General features: G+C 33.5%; 1 protein-coding gene across 1 annotated transcript in view; it reads right to left on the reverse strand.

Moving 5' to 3' along the window:
• C11H12orf40 (chromosome 11 C12orf40 homolog) overlaps positions 1–15,941 on the reverse strand; it is a 64,210-nt gene extending 48,269 nt beyond the window's left edge. The window contains 5 exon segments of the mRNA XM_007166911.3: positions 4,230–4,345; positions 6,601–6,789; positions 10,995–11,043; positions 11,452–11,584; positions 15,821–15,941. Of these exon segments, the coding sequence (XP_007166973.2) occupies positions 4,230–4,345; positions 6,601–6,789; positions 10,995–11,043; positions 11,452–11,584; positions 15,821–15,926 (593 nt within the window). The 5' untranslated portion in view covers positions 15,927–15,941.
• Positions 15,942–25,845: the final 9,904 nt, after the last annotated feature.

Consider the following 25,845-nt stretch of genomic DNA (forward strand, 5'->3'; position numbering starts at 1 on the left):
GGTCCTACAATTCAGTAACAAAAAAAAAATAAGCCAATCAAAAAATGGGCAGAAGACCTAAATAGACAATTCTCCAAAGAAGACATACATATGGCTGATAGGCACATGAAAATATGCTCAAAATTGCTAATTCTTAGCAAAATGCAAATCAAAACTACAATGAAGTATAACCTCACACCAGTCAGAATGGCCATCATTAAAAAGGCTACAAATAAATGCTGGAGAGGTTGTGGAGAAAAGGGAACCCTCCTACGCTATTGGTAGGAATGTAATTTGGTACAGCCACCCTGGAAAACAGTATGTAGGTTCCTCAAAAAACCTAAAAATAGAGTTGCCATATGATCCAGCAATCCCACTCCTGGGCATATACCCAGAAAAAAATATAATTCAAAAAGATACCTGCACCCCTATATTCATAGCAGCACTATTTACAATAGCCAAGACATGGAAACAATCTAAATGCCCACTGATGGATGAATGGATTAAGATATATATATATATAATGGAATATCAGTCAGCCATAAAAAAGAATAAAATAATGCCACTTGCAGCAACATGGATGGACCTAGAGATTATCACACTAAGCGAAGTAAGTCAGAAAGAGAGAGACATACCATATGATATCACTTATATGTGGAATCTAAAATATGACACAAATGAACATATCTATGAAACAGAAACAGACTCACAGACATAGAGAACAGACTTGTGGTTGCCAAGGGGGTGCTGGGGGGGAGGGAAGGAGTGGGAGTTTGGGATTAGTAGATGCAAACTATTATATATAGGATGGATAAACAACAAGGTCCTACTGTACAGAACAGGGAACTATATTCAATATCCTGTGATAAACCATAATGGAAAAGAATATGAAAAAGAATATATATGTATGTGTGTGTGTGTATATATGTACATATATATGTATGTGTGTGTATAACTGAGTCACTTTGCTGTACAGCAGAAATTAACACAGTATAAATCAACTATACTTCAATAAAACTTAAAAAAAGAAAATAATTCCAATCACAACAGCATAAAAAGAATTAAATATGTAGGAATAAATTTAACAATATAACCATGAGGCTTATACACTGAAAACTACTGTAAATTACTGAGAAAAATTAAAGAAGATTAAATACAATGGAATATTATTCAGCCATAAAAAGAAAATCCTTCTATTTGTGACAACATGAAAGAACACGGAGGATATTTTGCTAAGTGAAAAGTCAGACACAGAAAGACAAATACTGTATGATCTTACTTATATGTAGAATCTAAAAAGCCAAACTCAAAAATGCAGAGAGTAGAATGGTGGTTGCCAGGGGCTGGGAAGTGGGAGAAATGGGAAATATTGGTCAAAGGGTACACATTTCTAGTTATAAGATGAATAAGTTCTGGGGATCTAGTGTACAGCATGGTGACTACAGTTCTTAATACTATATTTACACTGGAAATTTGTTAACAGAGTAGATCTTAAGTGGTCTTACCACACATACAATAATGGTAACTATGTGAGGTGATGGATGTGTTAATTAGCTTGATTGTGGTAATCATTTCAAAATGTGTATGTATATTAAATCATCACAGTGAACATTTTAAATATATACAATTTTTATTTGTCAGTTATATGTCATTAAAGCTGGAGAGAAAGAAAACCACACTTCAAACACACTGGAAGGCTCTCTCATGTCCTCCAAGTCCATAACTCTGAAAAGTAACCACCATTCTGATTACTGTTGCTACACATTATTTTAGCCTGTCTTTGAGCTTCACTTAAATTGAATTATACAATGGTTCTCTTTTTGTGTTGAGATTTATTCATGTTCTTGCTTGCTATTACATATATTAGCAGTCCATTCTTTTTCTTTTCTGTGTACTATTCCATTATATGAATATTATATAATATTCTATTCTTAATGGACTTCTGGGTTAGTTCAAGTTTGGGGCTATTAAGAATAAAGCTGCTATGACATACAAGAAAATCGATTAGGAGAAACATTTCATGCTCATGGATTGGAAGAATCACTTTGTTAAAATTGTTAAATTTTATTGTTAAAATGCTAAATTTTCTCCCGTATTGATCTATAGATTCAACACAATCCCTATAAAAATCCAATTAAACTTTTTTTCCCCAGAAACTGACTGTCTGATCCTAAAACTTATATGAAAATGCAAAGAGCTAAGACAAGCTAAAACATTTTTGAAAAAGAAGAATAAATTGGAGGACTAATACAAGTCCCAATTTCAAAACTTATACTAAAGCTTTAGTATACAGTGTGAAAAACAAAGATAGACATGATTGATAAATAAAACAGAATTGAGATTACAGGGGAAAAAACCATATTTTTGGTCAATTAATTTTCAACAAAAGTCTCAAAGCACTCAGTGGGGAAAAGTTATTCTTCTCTTTCCACAAATGCAAATGATGAAATTAGATCCTTACCTCACACCATACATAAAAATTAACTCAACAATATTAGATTGAAAACTACAAGACAAAAGAAAACATAAGAGACAATCTTCCTGGCCTTGTCTTAGACAAAGATTTGTTAACTTTGACACCATATGAATGATTCATAAATAAAAATATTAATAAATTTGATTTCATCAAAATTAAAACCTTCATAAAAAAGTTTGGTGTCAAAAAGACACCATTAAGAAAATGAAAAGGGTAAGCATTTCACCAAAGATATATAAATGGCTAGTAAGCACATGAAAAGATGCCAACATCATTAGTCATTAGGGAAATGCAAAATTAAAACCCCAATGAGACACCACTACATGTTGACTAGAATGGTGTAAATTTAAAAAAACTGATTGTACCAAGTGTTGTCAAGTATATGTTGCAAATGGAACTCTCACTCATTGCTCATGGGAATGTAAAAATGACACAAATCACTTGGGAAAACAGTTTGTCAGTTTCTTGAAAAGTTAAACATACACCTACCATATGACCCAGCTATTCCACTTGTAGATATTTACCCAAAATAAATGAAAGCATATGTCCAAACGAAGATTTCAGCATCAATGTTCATAGTAGCTTTATTTGGAATTGCCAAAACTGGGAGAAAAACACCCAAATGTCCATCAACAGATGAATAAATTGTTCTATGTCCATACAATGGAATACTACTCAGCAATAAAAAGAAACAGACTTATTGATACATACAATAAACAATATAGATGAATCTCAAAATAATTATGCCGAGTGAAAAAAGCTAAACGAAAAAAAGGGAGAACATATTGTATGATGCCACTTAAAGACTAATCAATAGTGACAGAAAGCAGATCAGCAGTTGTCTTGGGACTGGAGTAAGGGATGTGAAGTGACCAGAAGAAGCGATTACAAAGGTGCCCAAGAAACTACTGGAGATGATAAATAAGTTCATTATTTTTAACACAGGTCAAAACTTACTGAAGTGCACATTTTAGATAAGTTCACTTTGTTGTACGTTGATTATACATTAATAAAGTTGTAAAAAAAATTTATCTCAGGACAAAGAGAAAACAAAAAGAACTGTTTTGTGGCTATTACAATTCTCCAGGCAAGAAGCAGTGGTTGCTTAGACTGGGATGGAACCCTTTGAGATGAAAATGTAAGTATATAATTTTAAAGTTTATTAGAATACAGAAATGACAATACTTTGTTGGTGAAATGTATATTGGAAGATGAAGAAAAGGAAGGAATCAAGGACAATTTTTATTTTGGCTTAAGCAGCTGAGTGAATAGTGTTGCCATTTACTAACATGAAGAAGACTGGGGTAGGATTACAGAGTCAAGGTTTCTCACCACAATTACCAAGAGTAATTCAAACTGGTTTGACAAGTTCAATGGATTTAAAACAAATAACTAGGGTTTATACACAGACATCTAGAAAATAAAAATAAAACACTGATAAACTATCATAAATATGAAAAAGAAATTAATATGATTATGACACAGCAAAAGAAACTAGTAATTCATGGAGATTATAAAACAGGTACAAAACACCTTGGCCCCAAATATGTTTTAAAATAAATAAATGAAAGGTAAATGTGCACATTAGAAAATAATTACTTACAAGTGTTTTAGTGAAATGCTACATTTTACTGATAGTGTTTTTTTTTCTAGAAGTAATATTTAGGTCTGCTTACATTTCTAACAAAAAATATTTGTATCTATTAAGAGTCAAATTAATAATTCAAGGAAAGAATGCTACAGGTTCTTTATTATGTTCAACATCTTTGCTTACCTGTTTAATCTTTCAAGTAATGGTCCAAATTGTGCTATTTCATATGATGGACTGAAAGTATCTTGACTTTCATTTAATTTAGAAACCAAGGAATTAGAATAATCAACACTACTGAGCTGCAAAAAGAAAGGAAGAGCCTGCCAAAGTGGTAAATATACATATATACAAGTTAAATTATTTATCACAATGCCATTTAAGTGAACATATATATACAAAAATGTATTATTTTAGTCTAAAAGAAAGTAATTGTGTCCTAATTGAAAACAAAATAAATACTGTTATAACAATGAAAGCAATATCAGTATTTGAGTAATTACTGAAATAACGGGGTTGATACTATGGTGAGCTAAACATTTTCTCAGAGATTAAAAAAAAAGATTAAAAAAATACCCAGTACACCAGGATATTGAGTAAATAAAAGTTAAATTTCTCTGACAAAAAATACATGATCTCTCCCAAGAAAACAGTTGTACTTATCTCAGTTTTTCCATTTACTGAGTAATTTCAGACTGCTACTTTAATATTTCCAAATACCAATATCATTGAATACAAAATGGGGAAAGTGTTGGAAGACTATTGTGAAAAGCAGTTGAGATAATCCATTTATTAATGTGGAAAGTACCATATAAATATAAGATATTGTATTGGCTCAGCACTAATCTATCCAGCAATAATAGTTTATATCTGTAGTATATATTTATCTACAAGTCATCAAACATAGAAATGACAAGTCCAAAGACAATCAGTGACAGAAATAGGAAAAAAAGAGGGGGAGACAAAAAGAGATACTGAAAGTCTTAAAAAAAAAAAGTCTGAAGTGAGGGAGAGCTGAAAATAAAGTCTGATAATACATCTCACATCTCAGCCTCAGAGAGACAGTGACAGAGGTGCAGAGACAAAGGTGCATCCCTTGAAGTGAGAAACAAATAAACAAATCAAAAGAGAAGGGTATATTATATATGAGCTCAAATACTACTTCTCTAGGGAAGTGAAAAGTGAACCCCAGACCACTTTTTCTTCTAACATGTTTTTTCAACTCATTTTCTTTTGTATCATATAATTTCATTTTAATTCTTCTCACTTTTCTTGAAATCCCTCCAAATAAACTATTAAATACTTCATTAAAAGGTCACAATGTGACAATATGCCTTGGACAGGGACATTAAACTCTCTTTTTCTCTTCTGTCCTATTAAGAATAACATTATTTACCCCTCTGGAGATAATCACTAACCTGCAGTCTATAAGTAGGAGATTACAGAGCATTTCATTCTCTAGCCTATAAACTATTTAACAGAATAAGGATGAGTTATAAGCTGATCTAGGATGCAAGTTTTAGTCTTGTAAAATACAAACTGAATGGGTAATTGGATGTTTTTCACTGCATCTTTCAAAAATTATTGGGTCCTCAAATTAATAAGGCTAACACATATCACTGAAACATAATACTTCATTTTCTCTTTTCTGAAAAACAGAAAACATACTTTAATAAAATTGAATCATGTTATATATTATATATAACTATAATATAGCATGATATATAACTATAATTTATAAATTTATATTATAAATTAATTTAAAAATAATAAATACATAAATATGGCATAAAACTACTGCATGCTAAAAATGGGAGAAATTCAAAACTAAATATTCCTGTTAATAAGACAGTGTTTATATAACCATTTTCCTATCATTATACATTAGTAATCTTTAATAATTTTATTTTTAAACTCTATATAAATTTAATAAAAAATCATTTCTTGGTATGTTCTATGGCAGATATATTTCAGAATTTTAAATTTTGGACATTTTCATATTTTTACTTTAGAGCACACAATGATTGAACAATATTTTAGCACTATACATCTCTATATAAATATATTTGTATAATTATAATTGAAGTGCATATAACCAGTTGTCATCTGACAAATCATAAAAAGAATCAAGCCATCACAACTCATACTTTAACAGGCTACTATGATATCACTGAGATTATGTACTGCTATTCACAAGAGCCTTTCCATAACATGTCTACCGGGCCACCATGACATCACCAACTAGCTATTTACTGTGATTACAATCATACTACTATATAACACACTGAACGATTTTCAATTTCACTATCAATTTTATAAAAAATGATTTTTTTCAAAGATTTTTAAAGAACACTCCAGTTTTTTGATTCATAATCTTCTACAGTGCAGAGAATTAAGTTTTTGACCTTTGAGGAACTATTACACTTCATTTATATCTTATTTTAGCTATATCTATAGCAATTCACAACTAATATTTTTAAATCTATAAAAAGAGAAAAGAATATATCATAAAAATATAATAATATCAAAATGCTAAGAACTCGTGATCCAAAGATACCTGTTCATTCTGCTTCTCTTCATATGCAACTTTCTGAAGACTAGGTGCTATTCTGGGAATGAAATTTAGTTCTGTAATATTTCTATTGGAAGATAATTCAGCTGAAAAAGACGGTGGAGTGAAACTGCAGTTTTCTGTTCTGTTGAATTGAGGTTCAAACATTCTATATGAGTCCATGACTTGTGATGACTATATGAAAGAAGATACAATCATTTGATTTGTCAAAATGTAAAAACCAGAGAAGATAAAAGTGAAAATAGAAGTGCAAAAAGGTCATGGGTTGCAGAAAAAGTCCCAAGGAAAGGCAAGCCCATCAGTAATGGACAAGACTTATTAAGACAAGAGAGGTTATCAACTAAGATTATACTTAAGAGTTCCTTTTCATTTGCCTTTATCACACTTGGTCCCCTCCATCCTCAAGCCCCATTCTCCTACATGCCATCTCCTAAAGACGGGAAACCTGAGTTTCATTAACCCACATTACAGGTGAAAAGATTTCCAAGAGATTTTAGTATCACTGTTGTTACCTTTCTCTAGTATAACTTTAGCAATTCAAAGGACAGAAAGGGTAATAATATAGCCTTAGACCTTAATATTTCAAGCTTTAATCACAATCTGTGCATTTTCTAATTGATTAAAATTTTATTTGCTAAAAGTAGTTCTAAGAGGGAAGTGTATAGTGATACAAGTTTACTTCAGAAAACAAGAAAAACCTCAAACAACCTAACCTTACACCTGAAGCAACTACAGAGCGAAGAACAAACAAAACCCAAAGTTAGTAGAAGGGAAAAAAATCATAAAGATCAGAGCAGAAATAAATGGGATAGAGACCAGGAAAACAATAGAAAAGATCAATGGAATTAAAAGTTGGTCCTTTGAAAAGCTAAACAAAATTGATAAACCTTTAGCCAGACTCATAAAGAAAAAGGGGAGAGCACCAAAGCAATAAAATGAGCAATGAAAAAGAAGTTACAACCAACACCACAAAGGACCATAATACAAAGGACCATAAGAGACTGCTACAAACAACTATATGCCAAGAAAATGGACAACCTAGAAGGAATGTACAAATTCTTAGACAGATACAATCTCCCAAGACTGAACCAAGAAGAAATAGAAAATGTGACAGACCAATCATAAGTACTGAAATTGAATCTGTGATTTAAAAACTCCCAACAAACAAAAGTCCAGGACCAGATGACTTAACAGGAGAATTCTCCCAAGTATTTAGAGAAGAGTTAACATCTACCCTTCCAAAACCATTCCAAAAAATTGCAGAGAAAGGAACACTTCGAACTCATTCTATGAGGCCACCATCACCCTGTTACAGAAACCAGACAAAGATACCTCCAAAAAAGAAAATTACAGGCCAATATCACTGATGAACTTGGATACAAAAATCCTCAACAAAATATTGGCAAATCGAATCCAACAACACATTAAAAGGATCATACACTATGATCAAGAGGGATTTATACCAGGGATGCAAGGATTTTTCAATATCCACAAATTAATCAGCGTGATACACCACATTAACAAACTGAAGAATAAAAACCATATGATCATCTCAACAAATACAGAAAAAGCTTTTGATAAAATTCAACATCCCTTTATGATAAAAACTCTCCAAAAAGTGGTCATAGAGGGAACATACCTCAACATAATAATGGCCATATATGACAAACCCACAGATAACATCATACTCAACAGTGAAAAGCTGAAAGCATTTCCTCTAAGATCAGGAACAAGACAAGAATGTCCACTCTTGTGGACACAGTTTCTGTCTTTTTTTTAAAGTTCCAAACATAAGCTATATCATATGATATTTATTCAACACAGTTTTAGAAGTCCTAGCCATGGCAATCATAGAAGAAAAAGAAATAAAAGGAATCCAAACTGGAAAACAGGAAGTAAAACTGTCACTGCACATGACATGACACTATACATAGAAAATTCTAAAGATGCTACCAGAAAACTACTAGAGCTCATCAGTGAATTCGGTAAAGCTGCAGGATACAAAATTAATACATAGAAATCTGTCCCATTTCTATATGCTAACAATGAAAGATCAGAAAGAGAAATTAAGGAAACAATCCCATTTACCATCGCATCACAAAGATTAAAATATCTAGGAATAAACCGACCTAAGGAGGCAAAAGACCTGTACTCTGAAAACTATAAGACACTGATGAAAGAAACTGAAGGTGACACAAACAGTGGGAAAGATACACCGTGTTCCTGGATTGGAAGAATTAATGTTGTTAAAATGACTGCACTGTCCAAGGCAATCTACAGATTCAATGTCATCCCTACCAAATTACCAATGGAATTTTTCACAGAATTAGAACAAAATTTTTAAAAATTTGTATGGAAACACAAAAGACCCCAAATTGCCAAAGCAATCTTGAGAAAGAAAAACAGAGCTGGAGTAATCAGGCTCCCTGACTTCAGACTACAAAGCTACAGTAATCAAAACATATGGTACTGGCACAAAAACAGACATATAGATCAATGGAACAGGATAGAAAGCCCAGGCACCTATGGCTAATTAATCTATGACAAAGGGAGAAAAGACGGTCTCTTCAATAAGTGGTGCTGGGGAACCTGGATAGCTACATGTAAAAGAATGAAATTAGAACATTCTCTAATACAATGTAAAAAATAAACTCAAAATGGATTAAAGACCTAAATGTAAGATTGGATGCTATAAAACTCCTAGAGGAAAACATAGGCAGAACACTCTTTGACATAAATCACAGTGATATCTTTTTGGATCCATCTCTTGGAATAATGGAAATAAAAACAAAAATAAACAAATGGGATCTAATTAAACTTAAATGCTTTTGCAGCAAAGGAAACCATAAAAAAATCAAAAGACAACCTACAGAATGGGAGAAAATATTTGCAAGTGATGCGACTGACAAGGGATTAATTTCCAAAATATACAAACAGCTCATACAGCTCAATAGCAAAAAAACAAATAACCTATCAAAAACTGGGTAGTAGATCTAAATAGACATTTCTCCAAAGAAGACATACAGGTAGACAAAAGACACATGAAAAGATGCTCAACATTGCTAATTATTTGAGAAATGAACATCAAAACTACAATGATGCATCACCCCAACACTGGTCAGAATGGCCATTAAAAAGTCTACAAACAATAAATGCTGGAGAGTGTGTGGAGAAAAGGGAACCCTCCTACACACTGTTGGTGGGAATGTAAATTGGTACAGCCACTTTGGAGAACAGTATGAAGGTTCCTTAAAAACTAAAAATAGAGCTACCATATGATCCTGCAATCCTACTCCTGGGCATATATCTGGGGAAAACCATAATTCGAAAAGCTACATGCACCCAAACGTTCTTTGCAGCACTATTTACAATAGCTAAGATGTGGAAGCAACCTAAACGTCTACCAATAGATGAATGGATAAAGAAGATGTGGTTTATAGTTACAATGGAATATTACTCAGCCATAAAAAAGAATGAAATAATGTCTTTTGCAGCAACATGGATAGACCTAGAGATTACCAGACTAAGTGAAGTCAGACAGAGAGAGACAAATATCATAAGATATAGCTTATATGTGGAATTTTTAAAAAAAGATACAAATGAACTTATCTACAAAACAGAAATAGGCCCACAGACATAGAAAACAAACTTACAGTTACCAAAGTGGAAAGGGAGGGGGGGATAAATTAAGAAGTTGGAATTAATGTATAAACACTAGTATATACAGAATGGATAATCAACAAGTCCTACTGTATAGCACAGAAAAATACACTCAATATTTTGTAATAACCTATGAGGGAAAAGAATCTGAAAGAGAATATATATATATATATACACATATATACATATATATATATAACTGAATCACTGTGCTGTACACCTGAAACTAACATGACATGCAAATCAACTATACTTCAATTTAAAAAAATAAAAATGTTTAAATTAAAAATAATTTATTTGCTAAAAAATAATCATTTGCAATACTTTAAAAAATAATCTTAGGAACAATGTGAATATTGAAAATCACAATTTGATATAAAATAAAATAATCTGACCACTATGTTTGAAGAGATGAATTGCTCGATGATCACATGAACCCAAAGTAGGAATCTCCAAATGAATTATCCTTTGCAGTTTGTCAGTAACAAGCAGAATCAAATGTTATGCACACGTAGGCCTAGTCTACCTTACCAGAACTCCAAATTGTTTCTCATAAGCAATCAGTTAAAATATTCTTAAGGTATAGGTTCCTTACATTAAAAACTTTTAAAAGAATAATTTTAAGGACTATAATTTTCTCCAGTATTTGAAAAATTTATATCATTTAGTGGCATGTCACAATTGTCAAAATAATTAATAAAATTAAAAAAAAACCTCACCTGAACTGGATCAAATTCTTCCTTGCTGCTTAATCTTTGAGAGTATATACTAACAAAAATAAAATTTTAAGGTTAAAAATATAGCTGGCAATAAAATTGACCATCTTTTTATATCTACTTAAAATTCATACGGTTCTACACAAATACTTGAAAACATATGGAATTCTAAGTAACTCTCTTCATTCCAGGGTCATAATATTACTGAGTTTTCTAAAAGTTATATTATTACAAGAGAGATATTTTTATGATAAAGAAAGTGAAACTGTGTACAAAAAACTTAGCGTGGACATTTGGTCATTTGATAAAGGTCTTAATAGTTTAATAATATTATAACAGCCGAACAAATAAAAACTGAAGCTTAGAAGGATAAATCCTTTGTACATTTTCCAATGAATAAAAGAGTGTTGATAATAATCCATTTAAATACCTAATAATATACAACTTAGCTAAAACCTACTTGTTTTCTACATCATCAATGCAGAGGTTAGACGGTACACAGTGAGGCGACATTGGAAGTTCTATATCATGCTTTCTTAGAGGCATTTTTATGTCTCTATTCATATTCACGTGGATTGGTTTTCTCACAGTTTCTATAATGAAAAAAATTACAATTACAATTTATAAAAAATTATAAGAATAATAAAATCTTTTAAAAGCATTGTTTGATATACTATGTTCATTAAATAAATGTACATTTTAGAAATTTACTGAAACCACCTATATTCTATTGAATATATGCTAGAAGTCATTACAATACTAACTATCATAGTAAGTCAAATCATCTCTTTTTCTTCATCATCTTATATATTCCTCCTGAAAGGGGCTCTACTTATTCACTTCTATTTTTTTCTTCCTCCAAGACTTCCCTGACCCCTAGACTATATCAGATGTTGTCTGATACATTCCCATAGCACTATATAAGTCCTCTATTATAGCACTTACCATAGTTTGTAGTACTTGATTAACTCTATTTCTCTCACTAGATTTTTAAACTTTATAGAGCAGAATCCTTGTCTCTCTTTATAGAAGAAGTCTCTATTTTGTCTGTTCAGTACTTTTGACAACTCCTCTTTTCTGTGAAATGCTTTTACACATGCACCAACTATGTAGTTCTAGTGGAGACTTTCTATGTTATAAAACCCTGCCTTTCTGGAAAAAATAATGGGTACCCATCTGACCCAAGAAGAATTAATAATTGTCCCCTCTGGTTACAAGTAATTGTTCCATGGCAGCGTGGATGGGACGGGAGCCTGGGGGAGAATGGATATATGTATATGTAGGTTTGAGTCGCTTTGCTGTGCACCTGAAACTATCACAACATTGTTAATCGGCTATACTCCAGTATAAAATAAAAAGTTAAAAAAATAAGTAATTGTTCCAGTGCTGGGCCCTGGCACCAGTAGGGCAAGGCAACATCCCTCCAGTGGAATTTTTTAAAGTTCAGAACCAGAGAAACAAACCTCAGTATTTCCCTGGTAGCAAAACTAGGAGAGATGAGCAATATTAGTTTTTTAAGGTAATGTTTTAAGCCTCAATGATGAAGACAGTCTGAGAGAATGAAGCTAATATCTGAAGTGAGAAAGAATCTTGGCTGTATTCAAGTCCCTGATTTAAGAAGTCTCTGAGGCCCAGCTGCACCACAGCCCTTCCTTTTAGTTAAGTGGCTTGGTCCATTCAAGGCTGCTGTAACAGAATACCATAGTCTGGGTGGATTATAAACAACAGGAATTTATTTCTCAGTCTGGAGGCTGCGAAGTCCAAGATCAAGGCACTGGCAGATGTGGTGTCTGGTGAGGGCCTGCTTCCTGTTTCACAGACAGCCATCTTCTCACTCTGCCTTCAGATGGTAGAAAGGGAGAGAGAGCTCTCTGGGGTCTCTTTAATAAGGGTACAATGCTATCTATGAGGGCTCCATCCTGATGACATTATCACCTCCTAAATGTCCCTCCTGAACCATCACATTAGGTATTAAGATTTCAACATATGAGTTTGGAGGGGGGGGGACACAAACATTCAGTTCATAACATTAAATAAGTATATATTTTTAAATGTCTGTTGTTTGCAGCCATGAGTCCTCACTAATAAAGTCTTGCTTTTGTAGGAGAGTAAAAATATCTCTATCCTCTACCTTTCTAAACTCCCAGCTGGGGCCCCTGTAACAAAACAGGGATTAACAAGAGGAAAGCATACAAACTTATTTAATATAGGTTTTACATAGAAAACTTCAAAAGAAAATGAAGACCCAAAGAAGTGTTTAAACCTGAGCATTTTAATGCTAGGTTTGATGAACAATGGAAAGTCATGAAGAATGTGACAGGACAAAAAAAGGGTATGAGCAAAGTGTAGTAAACTGGGGGAAACAGCAGTCCTGTTCATTTAGATTCCTCTCAGTGCCCCTCTGTCTTGGAGATAAAGATGCTCCTTTCCTCCAGGTATAGGGTACCTCTCACATGAGAATCCTTCCTGCACATGCTGCTTCTCAAATTCCTTCAGCTTAAAATATTCAAAATGCCAAGGTGCCATATTTTGGGGTATCGTGTCCCAACCTTGTCACTTTCTATTCTATTCCCAGCATCCAACACAATACTTATGGTAGGTATTCAGTAAACATATGTTGAATGCATAAGTGAAAAGAAAGTAAGGGAGAAAGAAAATACATAAAGATAAATTCATCATCGGACAGCACATGCAAGAGAACAAAACTGGAACCTTATCTTACACCATACACAAAAATCAACTCAAAATGGATTAAAGCCTTAATTATAAGACCCGAGGGACTTCTCTGGTGTTCCAGTGGTTAAGACTTCGCACTCCCAATGCAGGGGGCAAGGGTTCGATCCCTGGTCTGGGAACTAAGATCCTGCATGCCACACAGTGTGGCCAAAAAAAAAAAAAAAGTAAAAATTATAAGACTCGAAACCATAAACCTCCTAGAAGAAAACATAAAGGGTAAGCTCCTTGACATCCATCTTGGCAATGATTTTTTGGATTTGACACCAAAACAAAAGCAACTAAAGCAAATATAAACAAGTGAGACCACATTAAACTAAAAAGCTACTGCACAGCAAAAGAAACCATCAACAAAATGAAAAGGCAACCTATGGAATGGGAGAAAATATTTGCAAATCATGTAGCTAATAAGGGGTTAATATCCACCATATATAAAGAACTCACATAACTCATTAGCAAAAAAATACACAATCTAATTTAAAAATGGGCAGAGGACCTGAATAGACATTTTTCCAAAGAAGACATACAAATGGCCAACAGGTGCTCAACATCACTAATCATCAGGGAAATGCAAATCAAAACCACAATAAGACATCTTCTCATACCTGTCAGAAGGACTATTACCAAAAAGAGAAGAGATAACAAGTGTTAACAAGAATGTGGAGAAAAGGGAACCCTTGTGCACTGTTGGTGGGAATATAAATTGGTGCGGCCACTATGGAAGACAGAATGGAGGTTCCTCAAAAAATTAAAAGTAGAACTACCACATGATTCAGCAATCCCCCTTCCAGGATATATAGCCAAATGAAATGAAAAAAGGATCTCGAAGACATATCTGCACTCCCATGTTCACTGAAGCATTATTCATAATAGCCAAGATATAGAAACAACCTAAATGTCTGTCAATGGATGAATGGATAAAGATGTGGTATATACATAAAATAAAATATTCTTCAGCCCTGAGAAAGAAGAAAATCCTGCCATTTGTGACAACATGAATGGACCTTGAAGACATTATGCTAAGTGAAATAAGCCAGACAGAGAAAGACAGCTATGGCATGGTATCACTTACATGTAGAATCTTAAAAAAAAAATGTCAAACTCATAGAAACACAGAGTAGAAAAGTGGTTTCCAGGGGCTGGGGATTGGAGAGTAGGGGAAATAGGGAGAGGTTGGTAAAAGGGCACAAACTTTGAGCTGTATGATGATTAAGGTCTGAAGATCTAGTGTAAAATGTGGTGACTATAGTTGATAACACTGTATTATATGTGAAGAAAATAAAAGGTAAATTCAACAAACAGATTTACAACAAAAGCTTTTATTCCCAAAGTCCATGAATAACGTATTTACTTTTACTACAGTAGAAGTTTTTTACTTGTGTAAACTGCCATCTGTGGAGGGAGAAACAAAAACGGCAGAGAAAGGAAAAGAGGGGATACTAAGAACAGTATGATCAATTTCTATCCATCATTTATGAACTCTCTTACTTCTTTAAGCTCTCATTTTAGCATTTATTTTAAAAATTAAATATCAGACACAAGTTCCCTTCAGAGAGGAAAAAAATACTCTGATTAAACTTTTTATTTACTTAAAGAATCAAAGTGCATGCCAAAAGGAACTTTATTTTGAATTATTAGACTACCATAGTTAATACCCCAGGAATGCCTAAGAAATTATTCATATTGCGAGACAGGAAACTGGTCATTGAGACAAAAATCCTTTCAGCTCTTCCTTTCAAACAAATTCTCTAAATAGTATAAGATAGTAAATACATTTATTTCCTGCTCTTTAGCTAAACTTTGATAACTATCTGCCTAGACAGAATAATGTAATAACTGAAACAGCTGCACTGTAATAAGTCTAACTGTACCTTATAAAATTAATTTTATATAACACTTAACCTAAAAATAAAAGTAAATGGATTAAACAACAGATTTTAAGCAAAAATTAACAAACCTTATTTAACCAGGCAACCAAGTTTTAAAATTAGTTTACTTTCCACATCCTTTGAGTTCTAATATTACACTTATTAGAGAACTAAATCTTATAATCACATCAGAATCAAAACAAAATGGTATTAGAAAAACTTACTTACCAGGTGTTTTCTTCTGGCAAGATATCTGATTTACCATATACAGGTTAAGGAGGTCTAAACTGACAGTAGAATTTTTGACAGGGGATGAAACTCCCAGTAATTCCATTTTTGATTTTAACCTTTTCTTTTCAAAATATTCCTAAAGTAATTATAAATAAAAAGTTATTGCAGCAACTATATAGTTTCAGGCAGAATCAAAAATAATAAAAAGCAATAATACAATCAAATAATTGACTTGATATTTTTATATTCTTGTGACACACACTTTATATGTTTACAAATTAAAATCAATCATGATAACTTGCAGTTTGCCTAAAGAGTCTAAATTTCACAGCCTCTTATAATCTTTCTTTTGTTAAATTTAATACTTTTAAAACAGAACTTTATAAAGCCATTCACAGGTATCAAAAACTATCTGAATGTAGAAAGTTTTTAAAAATCTGATAAAACAAATCTGACAGGCTAAAAATTTGTTTTTCTACAAAGTGTGCTATTCTATAGATATAAAAATCCTTAAAGATATTCTCAGCTGGGTGCCATTAAAAGTCAACTGAGATGAGAAAAGGGGGGAAAAAAAAGCAGCTATGTGAGAAATAATCTGCAGCCAAAGGCAATTTAATTCCCTTTGTTATACCTCCATGACTACATTTTTTTTTAAACCAGACTTGTACATAATTATCTTTTTTCATCCAGCATTTATTTTCTTCTTGGTTGTTTGAACTTAATTATTCTTCCTTATCTTCATTCTTTTCTTTCAGATTATATCCTTAATTTACCAAGTTCAAAGGCATTTATTTGTTTAAAATTTATTTATTGAGCAACTACTATGTACTAACACTATAACAAATTGTGAAAACATCTTCTCTTAAATTAATAATTCATAATACACTGCCATAAGCGTTATTATAAATGTGAGATATCAAAAATGAGGAAGGTCCAAGATGGCAAAAAAACTAAAGAGGAAGTATCGCTTTTCCAAGAAATTAAAGCTCTTTCACATTAACCTTTCAGAATACCATTAATTATAATAGACTTTTATACTGTAGACTTAGACTTAAGATTGTAAAAAACTTGTAAGAATTGTAAGAAACTTACCAGTTCTCAAGCAACAAAGTAAATGTCATGTTGTTATGCAAAATTAACAATAGATAAACATATCTGTTTATAATTTGTTTCAGAGATTTGCAATCCCAAATTGGACTTAAATGTCTTAGAAAAGATCACACTATGGTTCAGCAATGAAATGACAGTACCTTCAGGATGTAAATATTTTTTCCCCTTGAAAAAACTGACTATGGATCTTATAATTGATGATATTTTAGAATTAAGATGTTATTTCTTAAGGCAGTATACTTTGTGATGAATAAGACTATGGTGAGAGAGACAATGACACAAATAATTACAACACAATGTGATAGGAGATGTTATAGGATCTACCCCAAAAGGGTAGTCAACCTATGGGTAGGTGGTGGGAGGTCAGGCAGAGAAGGAGAGGGAAGGTTTCTTATGAAATTATTTCTAAGGTAGATGGATGAGTCAAGAGTAAGCCAGAGTATAGAAATATAAGGTTCTAGGAATAAGGAAGAACAGTACAACGACTATCTACAAAGCAAGTAAGTCTTTATTTCAGGGGACACTGTGCTGAAGAGAATGGATCCTCATACTCTAGATATCATGATAGCCTCTAATCTTTGTGTTCCCAGAAAGAACAAAGGTATGTGACTAACTGATTTACCTGACAAGGTTAGGCTCAATTTTTCTATCAAGTTTCATTTGGTAGAGACAAATAGAAAATAATTAGAAGATAGTTAGAAAACCTCAGGAAATAATCAATTTTTAACTTGATAATAGCCATTTAAAAGAAGCAGCTAGAGAGACAGGAATAGAATCTGGACAATGTGTTGAAGAAAGCAAGGTAAGAGCTTGTTTCGAGATAAAGGGGGTGTGCAGTTCTCCAAATGGAGACTGTCCACTTTATGAAGTGTTGAATGGTTTGTTTATATCTCACACACCTACAAAAAGAAAAGATGGAGGTAATGGCAAACTGCAGGAGATAATGACATACTAAAGTAGGTTGGACTGAAAAACATCCTTGGAATTGAACAACATGAAGTTCAATTTCAGCATTAGCAAGAGCTGTATAGTGGAGTGTACTGAGAAGCGAACGGGAGATAAGAGGGATGGGCCATAGCAGAAAAGGGAAAGGATCCAGAGAGAGCTTTTACTTGTTTCAACAGGAGAGAATTGAGTATGTATGATATTGATGCAAAACCTCCAGTTGACCCAGAATGGTTGAAGATACAAGAAAGGGGTGAAGTAATTGATGCAGTGCGGTCCCTGAGAAAGCAGAAGTAAATGGAATCCAGATCACAGATAGAGAGACCTTGACAAAAGGAAACTAATTCCTTAGTTACAGGAAGGAAAGAGAAGATGGCTGAAGATATAAGATGATTTATAGAACTGGTGATAGAAATTTCAGATAATTCTCATCTGATAGTTTCTATCTCCTTTGAAATATGAGACAAGGTCATCTAATGAGTATGAAGGGATAAAGAACAGGGTTGGGGAAGAGAGGCTTGAGGAGACAAAGGAAGGTATGAAATTTTCAAAGAATAAGAAAGTGACATGACTAGAGATCAACACTTTGGGAAAGGGCCGTGAGTCTTTTTCTTTCTTATAAATATTCAAAAGAATGATCCAAATAGAGTTAGATTATTTTTTGAAAAATAGTCTGGGTACAGATTACATTAATAGATTATTTAGTTATTGAGTGCCTATGTTACACACAATTCTAGGCACAGGAGATACAGAATGAATAAAAGTGATAAGATCCCTTTTTTATGAATATATGTTAATAGGGGGTGGGGGAAGAGAACAGAATCAAGAAATATATAAGAAAATGCCAGACTTTGAAAAGAGTGATGAATAAGAGAGAGTACTGAAGAGAGAGTAACTGGAGGGTGGGGAGCTATTTAGATGTAGTGATCAGAGGAAGCCAGTCTAAGAGATACTTTAGCTGAGACCCAAGATTGACAAGCCAGACATAAAACTATCTCAAGGGAGAATATTCCAGAGAAAGGGAAGAAGAGTGGCAGAAGGAAGCTCAGTGTGGTTGAAATACAATGAACAATAGGACGAGTAGTAAAAAAATAAGGTCAGAGAAGCAGGCTGGATGCAGAATCTTCAGGTCCTTTTAGATATGTTTAAATCAGATTTATTCTAAAAGCAATGAAAAATAATTGAGGCTTTTAAGCAGGGAAATGATAAATTCTGGTTTGTGTTTTTAAAAGAATCATACTAACTGCTGTGTGAAGAATAGAATACAAAAGAGTAAAAGAAAAAGCAAAAAAAATTTTTGATAAATTCAATGACATTATAAGTAAGAACTTTCCTTCAAAGATATCATTCAGAAAGTAAAAATAAAAGCTACGGAGTACACATATAACTGACAAAGAATTCCTAAATGTATAAAGACACAATAAGAAAAAGACAAAGAACCCAAAGAAAAAAAATTTTAAATACTTGGAAAAGCACCTCATGAAACAGAAAACCTTGAGACACAAGAGAGAAGAGATATGGGGATATATGTATATGTATAGCTGATTCACTTTGTTATAAAACAGAAACTAATACACCATTGTAAAGCAATTAGACTCCAATAAAGATGTTAAAAAAAAAAACCCAAAACAGAAAACCTGAATGAAAAGATAGGCAGCTTCATTAGTAATCAAGAAAATACAAGTTAAACTTACAATAAGGTATCATTTCACTGAGTTAACAAATATCCTGCTTACATCATAATCACTCCCTTGCTTTTCTTTAAATTTTACCACCTTTGAACATATTTTTACTGTTTTGGAACTTTTTGTAAATGGAATCTCACTGCTTGTATTCTTCTGTGAGTTGCTTCGCTTGCTCAACGTTCTGTTTTTGAGATTCATCTACATTAATTACATTCTGATGATACATTTCATGGCTATACCATTACCTGGGTAGGCCACAATTTGCTTAACCATTCTACTGCTCCTGAATGTTTGGGTGCTCCCTTTTCTCTCCCCTGTACCCTGTCCTTCTTCTTCCTCTCTTTCTCCTTTCTTTTTTTTTGTTTGCTACTTAACAACAACGATTCAAACAAGCATGTACATAAAGTACACTTGTGGAAGTTTCTCTGGGATATATACTGCTCAGTTGCAAGGCATATACATGCTCAACTTTACTATGTAATACAATCAACGTAATAATTTTAAAAAAAACACTAAAAAAGGTAGGAAATAGGTTATAAGGTCATTATAGTACTCTGGGCAATAAATGATAACGATGTGGATCAGGGGGCTAACAGTACAGTTAGTGAGAAGTGATCAGACTTGGGATATATTGGAACTAGATGACAACAAGAATCATCATGATCCTTAACTCTCTGCCTGAGCAAAATGGGTAGCTAATTAAGCTATCTACAAGAAGGAAGAAGACTAAAGAAAGATGGTCTTCCAGTTTCACTCAGGTGAATTTATTAACCTTGGAAAACTGCTCCAAAAGATCACTGTTCTCATAAGGCTATGAGACACAATAAAAATATATTTTCTTTACCTTTTGCTTTCTCCTTTCCTGCTTGATCAGAACTCTGGTCCTGAAAAGGGAAGCATGATAAAACATATAATGATTAAAGAAATAGTCTCTAAAATAATTGCCATTTTAGCTGAATTGAAGACTTGGAATTAAAATCTAAAAGTGTAGTGACAACTGTGAAAATGTTCTTAAATTATTTGTAAAGTATATATACTGCTTCACAAAATTTTCCCAGATAGAAAATACAGGAACTAATAAAAAAGACTCTAGACCTATGATGAATAATTAAGCATAAAATAAACCTGTTATAAAAAACAAGATAAGTAGAGAAATAAATGCACTGGAAAGAATGTATCACTGAAACATTCTCATCTGATAGCAATATTCTTGGTCAACACTGCTATTTTCTTTGCCTTTCTTTGTATTTCAATATTCTACTGAAATCAACATGGAATAGAGAGAAGATCAAAATCTATATAGGATCTAAGGAAATGTTAAGTTTATTATTAGAGCAACTTCAGTTACCTTAATATATCAGCTATGTGTACCTGAAACCTCACAACTTCTTTAAAAAACAGGTATTCATTATGGATGTGCTTCAAACCACATAATCTTTGTGCCAAAAACTGCACTGAATCCCAATGGTAATGCGGTATTTAACAGTTATAAAATATTTGCTCTATTAATAATAGCAGAACGCTATAAAACATTGATAATATAGTCAGATCTACACAATATATCTTTTGGATATACATGAAACTATGCTCTCAAATTCAAGATTTGTGCAAGAATTATAAGTAAAATAACAAAATGTATTTTAGCTATATGAGATTATGTAATAATAACATGAAAATAAAATTGCTAATAATGAGTACCATAAATCTTGTACCATTCTAGATACTCCAGAATCTTTACATGTATAAACTCATTTAATCTTCATAGCAACTCTATAAGGTAAGTTCTATTTTTATCCCCATTTTACTGATGAAGAAACTAAGACACAGAGAAGTTAAGTAATTTGCCCAAGGTCATACTGCTAATAAGTGGTAGAACCAGGATTCAAATCCAAGAAATCTAGCTTTAAAATTTTTAACCAGTGCCTTTTACTGCCTGCCAAGTATACCAACTGTGAATATACAAAGCTGCTCATTTTTCCAAATGCTTTTCATAAACTACATGAATGACAGTTACTGAATATCCCCAGACTCTGACACTTTATTTTTTTTTAATAAATTTATTTATTTTTGGCTGTGTTGGGTCTTCGTTGCTGTGCGCAGGCTCTTCTCTATTTGCAGTGAGGGGTCTACTCTGCGTTGTGGTGCGCAGATTTCTCATTGCGGTGGCTTTCCTTGCTGCGGAGCATGGGCTCTAGGGCGGGTGGGCTTCAGTAGTTGTGGCACACGGGCTCAGTAGTTGTTGCTCATGGGCTCTAGAGCACAGGCTCAGTAGTTGTGGCGTATGGGCTTAGCTACTCTGTTGCATGTGGGATCTTCCTGCACCAGGGATTATACCCGTGTCCCCTGCATTGGCAGGTGGATTCTTAACCACTGCACCACCAGGGAAGTCCTCTGCCACTTACTGAACTTGTTCTTTAACATATTTCCCAATAGTATGTCTTAAATTGACCATTTTGAGGTCACTGAACAATAAATCCAATCTATTCTGCTCCATGCAGCATAAGTGTACTGTTGGCATTCAAACTTTACAAAAGAAAAAGGAAACAAATTACACTTCATTAACTCATTAAATGCTAAGGTTAGAGAGGACCTTTGGGATTAGTTTATTCTCCATCATTTCAAAACTTAAAAAACTTTGGCACAGAGAGAAAAGTGACTTTCCAAAGTCAGAAATGTAAGAAGTGATAGAAGCTGCAATAACACTAAACAATCCAGATTATAAAGAGAAAAAAGAAATATCAATTGTATAAGCAGTTCCCACATTATAAAGATCAACAGAATTAGGGATAAGTCAAAGTTTAAATACAGTCTTAATATATGCATAAATCAACTGAACTTATTCCAGGCTGATTTTCCATTATCCAGGACATTATCTTATGACTTTCACCAAATTCTATGTACTACATAATCCCTGTTCCTATTTGCCTAAGAAAAAATTAATTAGGAATTCAAGACCAATTGCTAGATCAGCTTACTAATCACTAAACCACAGTGAAAGTAAAAAAGGATCCTGATGTATAAGTCAAAGGTAATTTCTTAAACAGAACTTTTTAGACTATTATTAAGTCACCCAATGCTAGTAAACAGTAAATACTCTATGTCTAAATGTTTTACTGGATATAGTCACTTTCAATTACCTATATTAAAGAAGAATATTGCATCAGTTAGTATTCTTAGTTAAAAGAAATGAAAGCATCTTTGGTTAATTTAAACAGAAAATAAATTAAAAGGAAATTGAATAAAACTACAATGAGATATCATCTCACACCGGTCAGAATGGCCATCATCAAAAAATCTACAAACAATAAGTGCTGGAGAGTGTGTGGAGAAAAGGGAATCCTGTTGCATTGTTGGTGGAAATGTAAATTGATACAGCCACTATAGAGAACAGTATGGAGGTTTCTTAAAAAACTAAAAATAGAACTACCATACGACCCAGCAATCCTGCTACTGGGCATATACCCTGAGAAAACAATTATTCAAAAAGAGTCATGTACCACAATGTTCACTGCAGCTCTATTTACAATAACCAGGACAGGGAAGCAACCTAAGTGTCCATCATCGGATGAATGGATAAAGAAGATGTGGCACATATATACAATGGAATATTACTCAACCATAAAAAGAAATGAAATTGAGTTATTTGTAGTGAGGTGGGTAGACCTAGAAACTGTCATACATAGTGAAGTAAGTCAGAAAGAGAAAAACAAATACGTTATGCTAACACTATATATGGAATCTAAAAAAAAAAAAAAGTTCATGAAGAACCTAGGGGCAAGATGGGAATAAAGATGCAGACCTACTAGAGAATGGACTTGAGGACTTGGGGAGGGGGAAGGGTAAGCTGGGACAAAGTGAGAGAGTGGCATGGACATATATACACTACCAAATGTAAAATAGCTAGCTAGTGGGAAGCAGCCGCATAGCACAGGGAGATCAGCTCCGTGCTTTGTGACCACCTAGAGGGGTGGGATAGGGAGGGTGGGAGGGAGGGAGACACAAGAGGGAAGAGATATGGGGATATATGTATATGTATAACTGATTCACTTTGTTATAAAGCAGAAACTAACACACCATTGTAAAGCAATTATACTCCAATAAAGATGTTAAAAAAAATAAAAATAAAAAATAAATAAAATCTCTTTGAGTATTGATATAAAAAAAAGGGGGGGAAATTGGATAGCCAATAGACCTGCCAAGAGGGCTGAGGAAGCAGATTTGGCAACTGGCAAGAACAAGGAAGTTGAGGCAGCTGTGAGGTCACAGTCAAAATTATGCCATGATTAGTCTCATAAAGACACCACTGCTGGCACTGGTGAACACTGGACACCACTGACTGCACCATTTCTACACCTGGACAATGAACAACAACTTCTTCTGGCATCACTGGCATTACTAACCCTGAAAACTCAGTGCTGCTGCAGATCCTACAACTGCCTGCAACTACAATAGGTGCCCTGTAGGTCTTATTTCTTTGGGTCACTAACCTCTGATTCAAGGTACAGGACAAGTACATCAAGGTCTGAGCTTAGATCATATGCCCATTCACGAGCAGCAAAACAGGCTGAAACAGGTATCTGGGTTTTTTTTTTTTTTTCCAGATTCTATAGAGGTAAGTGGGCTGTGCCCATCATCAAAATTCATAAAGTGAGAAATACCTAAGGCTTAGAAAAGGTGCTCAGATGTTGGGCTGCCAAAGGGTACAAAGTCCACTAAAGAGATGTTGTACAATAAAGTTAAAATAGTTGACAATCAAAAAGTGATTTTTTTAGTTGGCTATGTCAGGTATGGATTTGTATGTATATATTTATGTGTGTGCATGTTGGAAGTATATATATATATATATATATATATATATATATATATATATATATATATAAATTCCTAATAGTTGCTTCTAATGGTTTTGCTTAGATTAACATTAAAATAAGAGAGCAAAGTTAGTTTTTGCCCCCAAGGGTTAACCAAGATTGTGTCAGAGAAGAAGAAATTTTCCTCTGCCCTTCCAGGGTCTTATAACTGGTCTAAGAATTAAATTGACATGAGACACGTTAACAGGAGGAAACCAAACAAAAGTTTAATAACATGTATACATGACAGAGATCCAGGAAAACTGAGTAACTCACCAAAATGGCTAAAGTCCTCACCTTTAATACCATCTTCAGCTAAAGACAAAAGAGGATGTTGTGAGTAGTGGTTTGGGACTTCAAAGGGGAGAAAGGCAATTCATATGGAGATGGAAAAGCAAATGTTTGGTACATAAATGTTTGCTGGGCCATGCAGACAACGGGACACAGAGTGGACTCTGATCTGTAGGTCCTGCCAATTTTCCCACACCACACCTAGGCGATATTTGTAGATATCTCTGATGATAGCTCTGTTCTGGGAACAGGTCGTCTATCTGAATTCTTTTAGGCAATTAGGAGGAAGGTCAATGTTTCTTCCTGAGTCTTTTGGGCCTAGAATGTTTTCAGCTTGAAATAATCCACATGCCAAAGAGACATTTTGGGGTGGAAGATTTTGCTCCCTTACAGTGGCAATATAAGAGGTTCCTAAGCTTCCCTCTTCGCACAGACCAATGTACAGCTACACTTGGAGTATTCCCTATGAAAGAGATCCATAAACTAGGTGAGTGACTCCTTCACATTGGACAAATGATAAAATTTCCACATTAAAATGAATAGGAAAGGCTGAGACACACTGTTACCATAAACCCTACCCTAGCACATTGCCATACAGTTGGGAGAGAACCCCCAACTCCTAGCTTCTCCCTGAGGAGCAAAGGGTTTGGACTCCATATCTACCACTCCAACCCACAGCTAATATTCAATGGTGAAACACTAAAACCCTTTCCTCTAAGATCAGGAACAAGGGCACCCAATCTCACCACTTTCATTCAACACAGTAAGGAAATACTAGCCAGAGCAGTTGGGCAAGAAAAAGAAATAAAAGGCATCCAAAATAGAAAGGAACAAGTAAAATTGTCTTTACTTGCAGATAACATGATATTATAGATAGAAAACCCTAAAGATTCCACCAAAAACTGTTACAACTAAAAAATTCAGTAATGTTTCAGGATACAATATCAATGTACAAAAATCACTTGTATTTCTATGCATTAACAACGATCTATCAGAAAGAAAAATTAAGAAAACAATCCCATTTACAATGGCAGCAAAGAGAATAAAATACTTAATAAATTTAACCAAGGAGATGAAACATCTGTATACTAAAAACTATTAGACACTGATAACAGAAATTGCAAAAAACACAGCTAAATAG

Source organism: Balaenoptera acutorostrata, chromosome 11, assembly GCF_949987535.1.
Source record: "Balaenoptera acutorostrata chromosome 11, mBalAcu1.1, whole genome shotgun sequence".
NCBI classification, from domain to species: Eukaryota; Metazoa; Chordata; class Mammalia; order Artiodactyla; family Balaenopteridae; genus Balaenoptera; species Balaenoptera acutorostrata.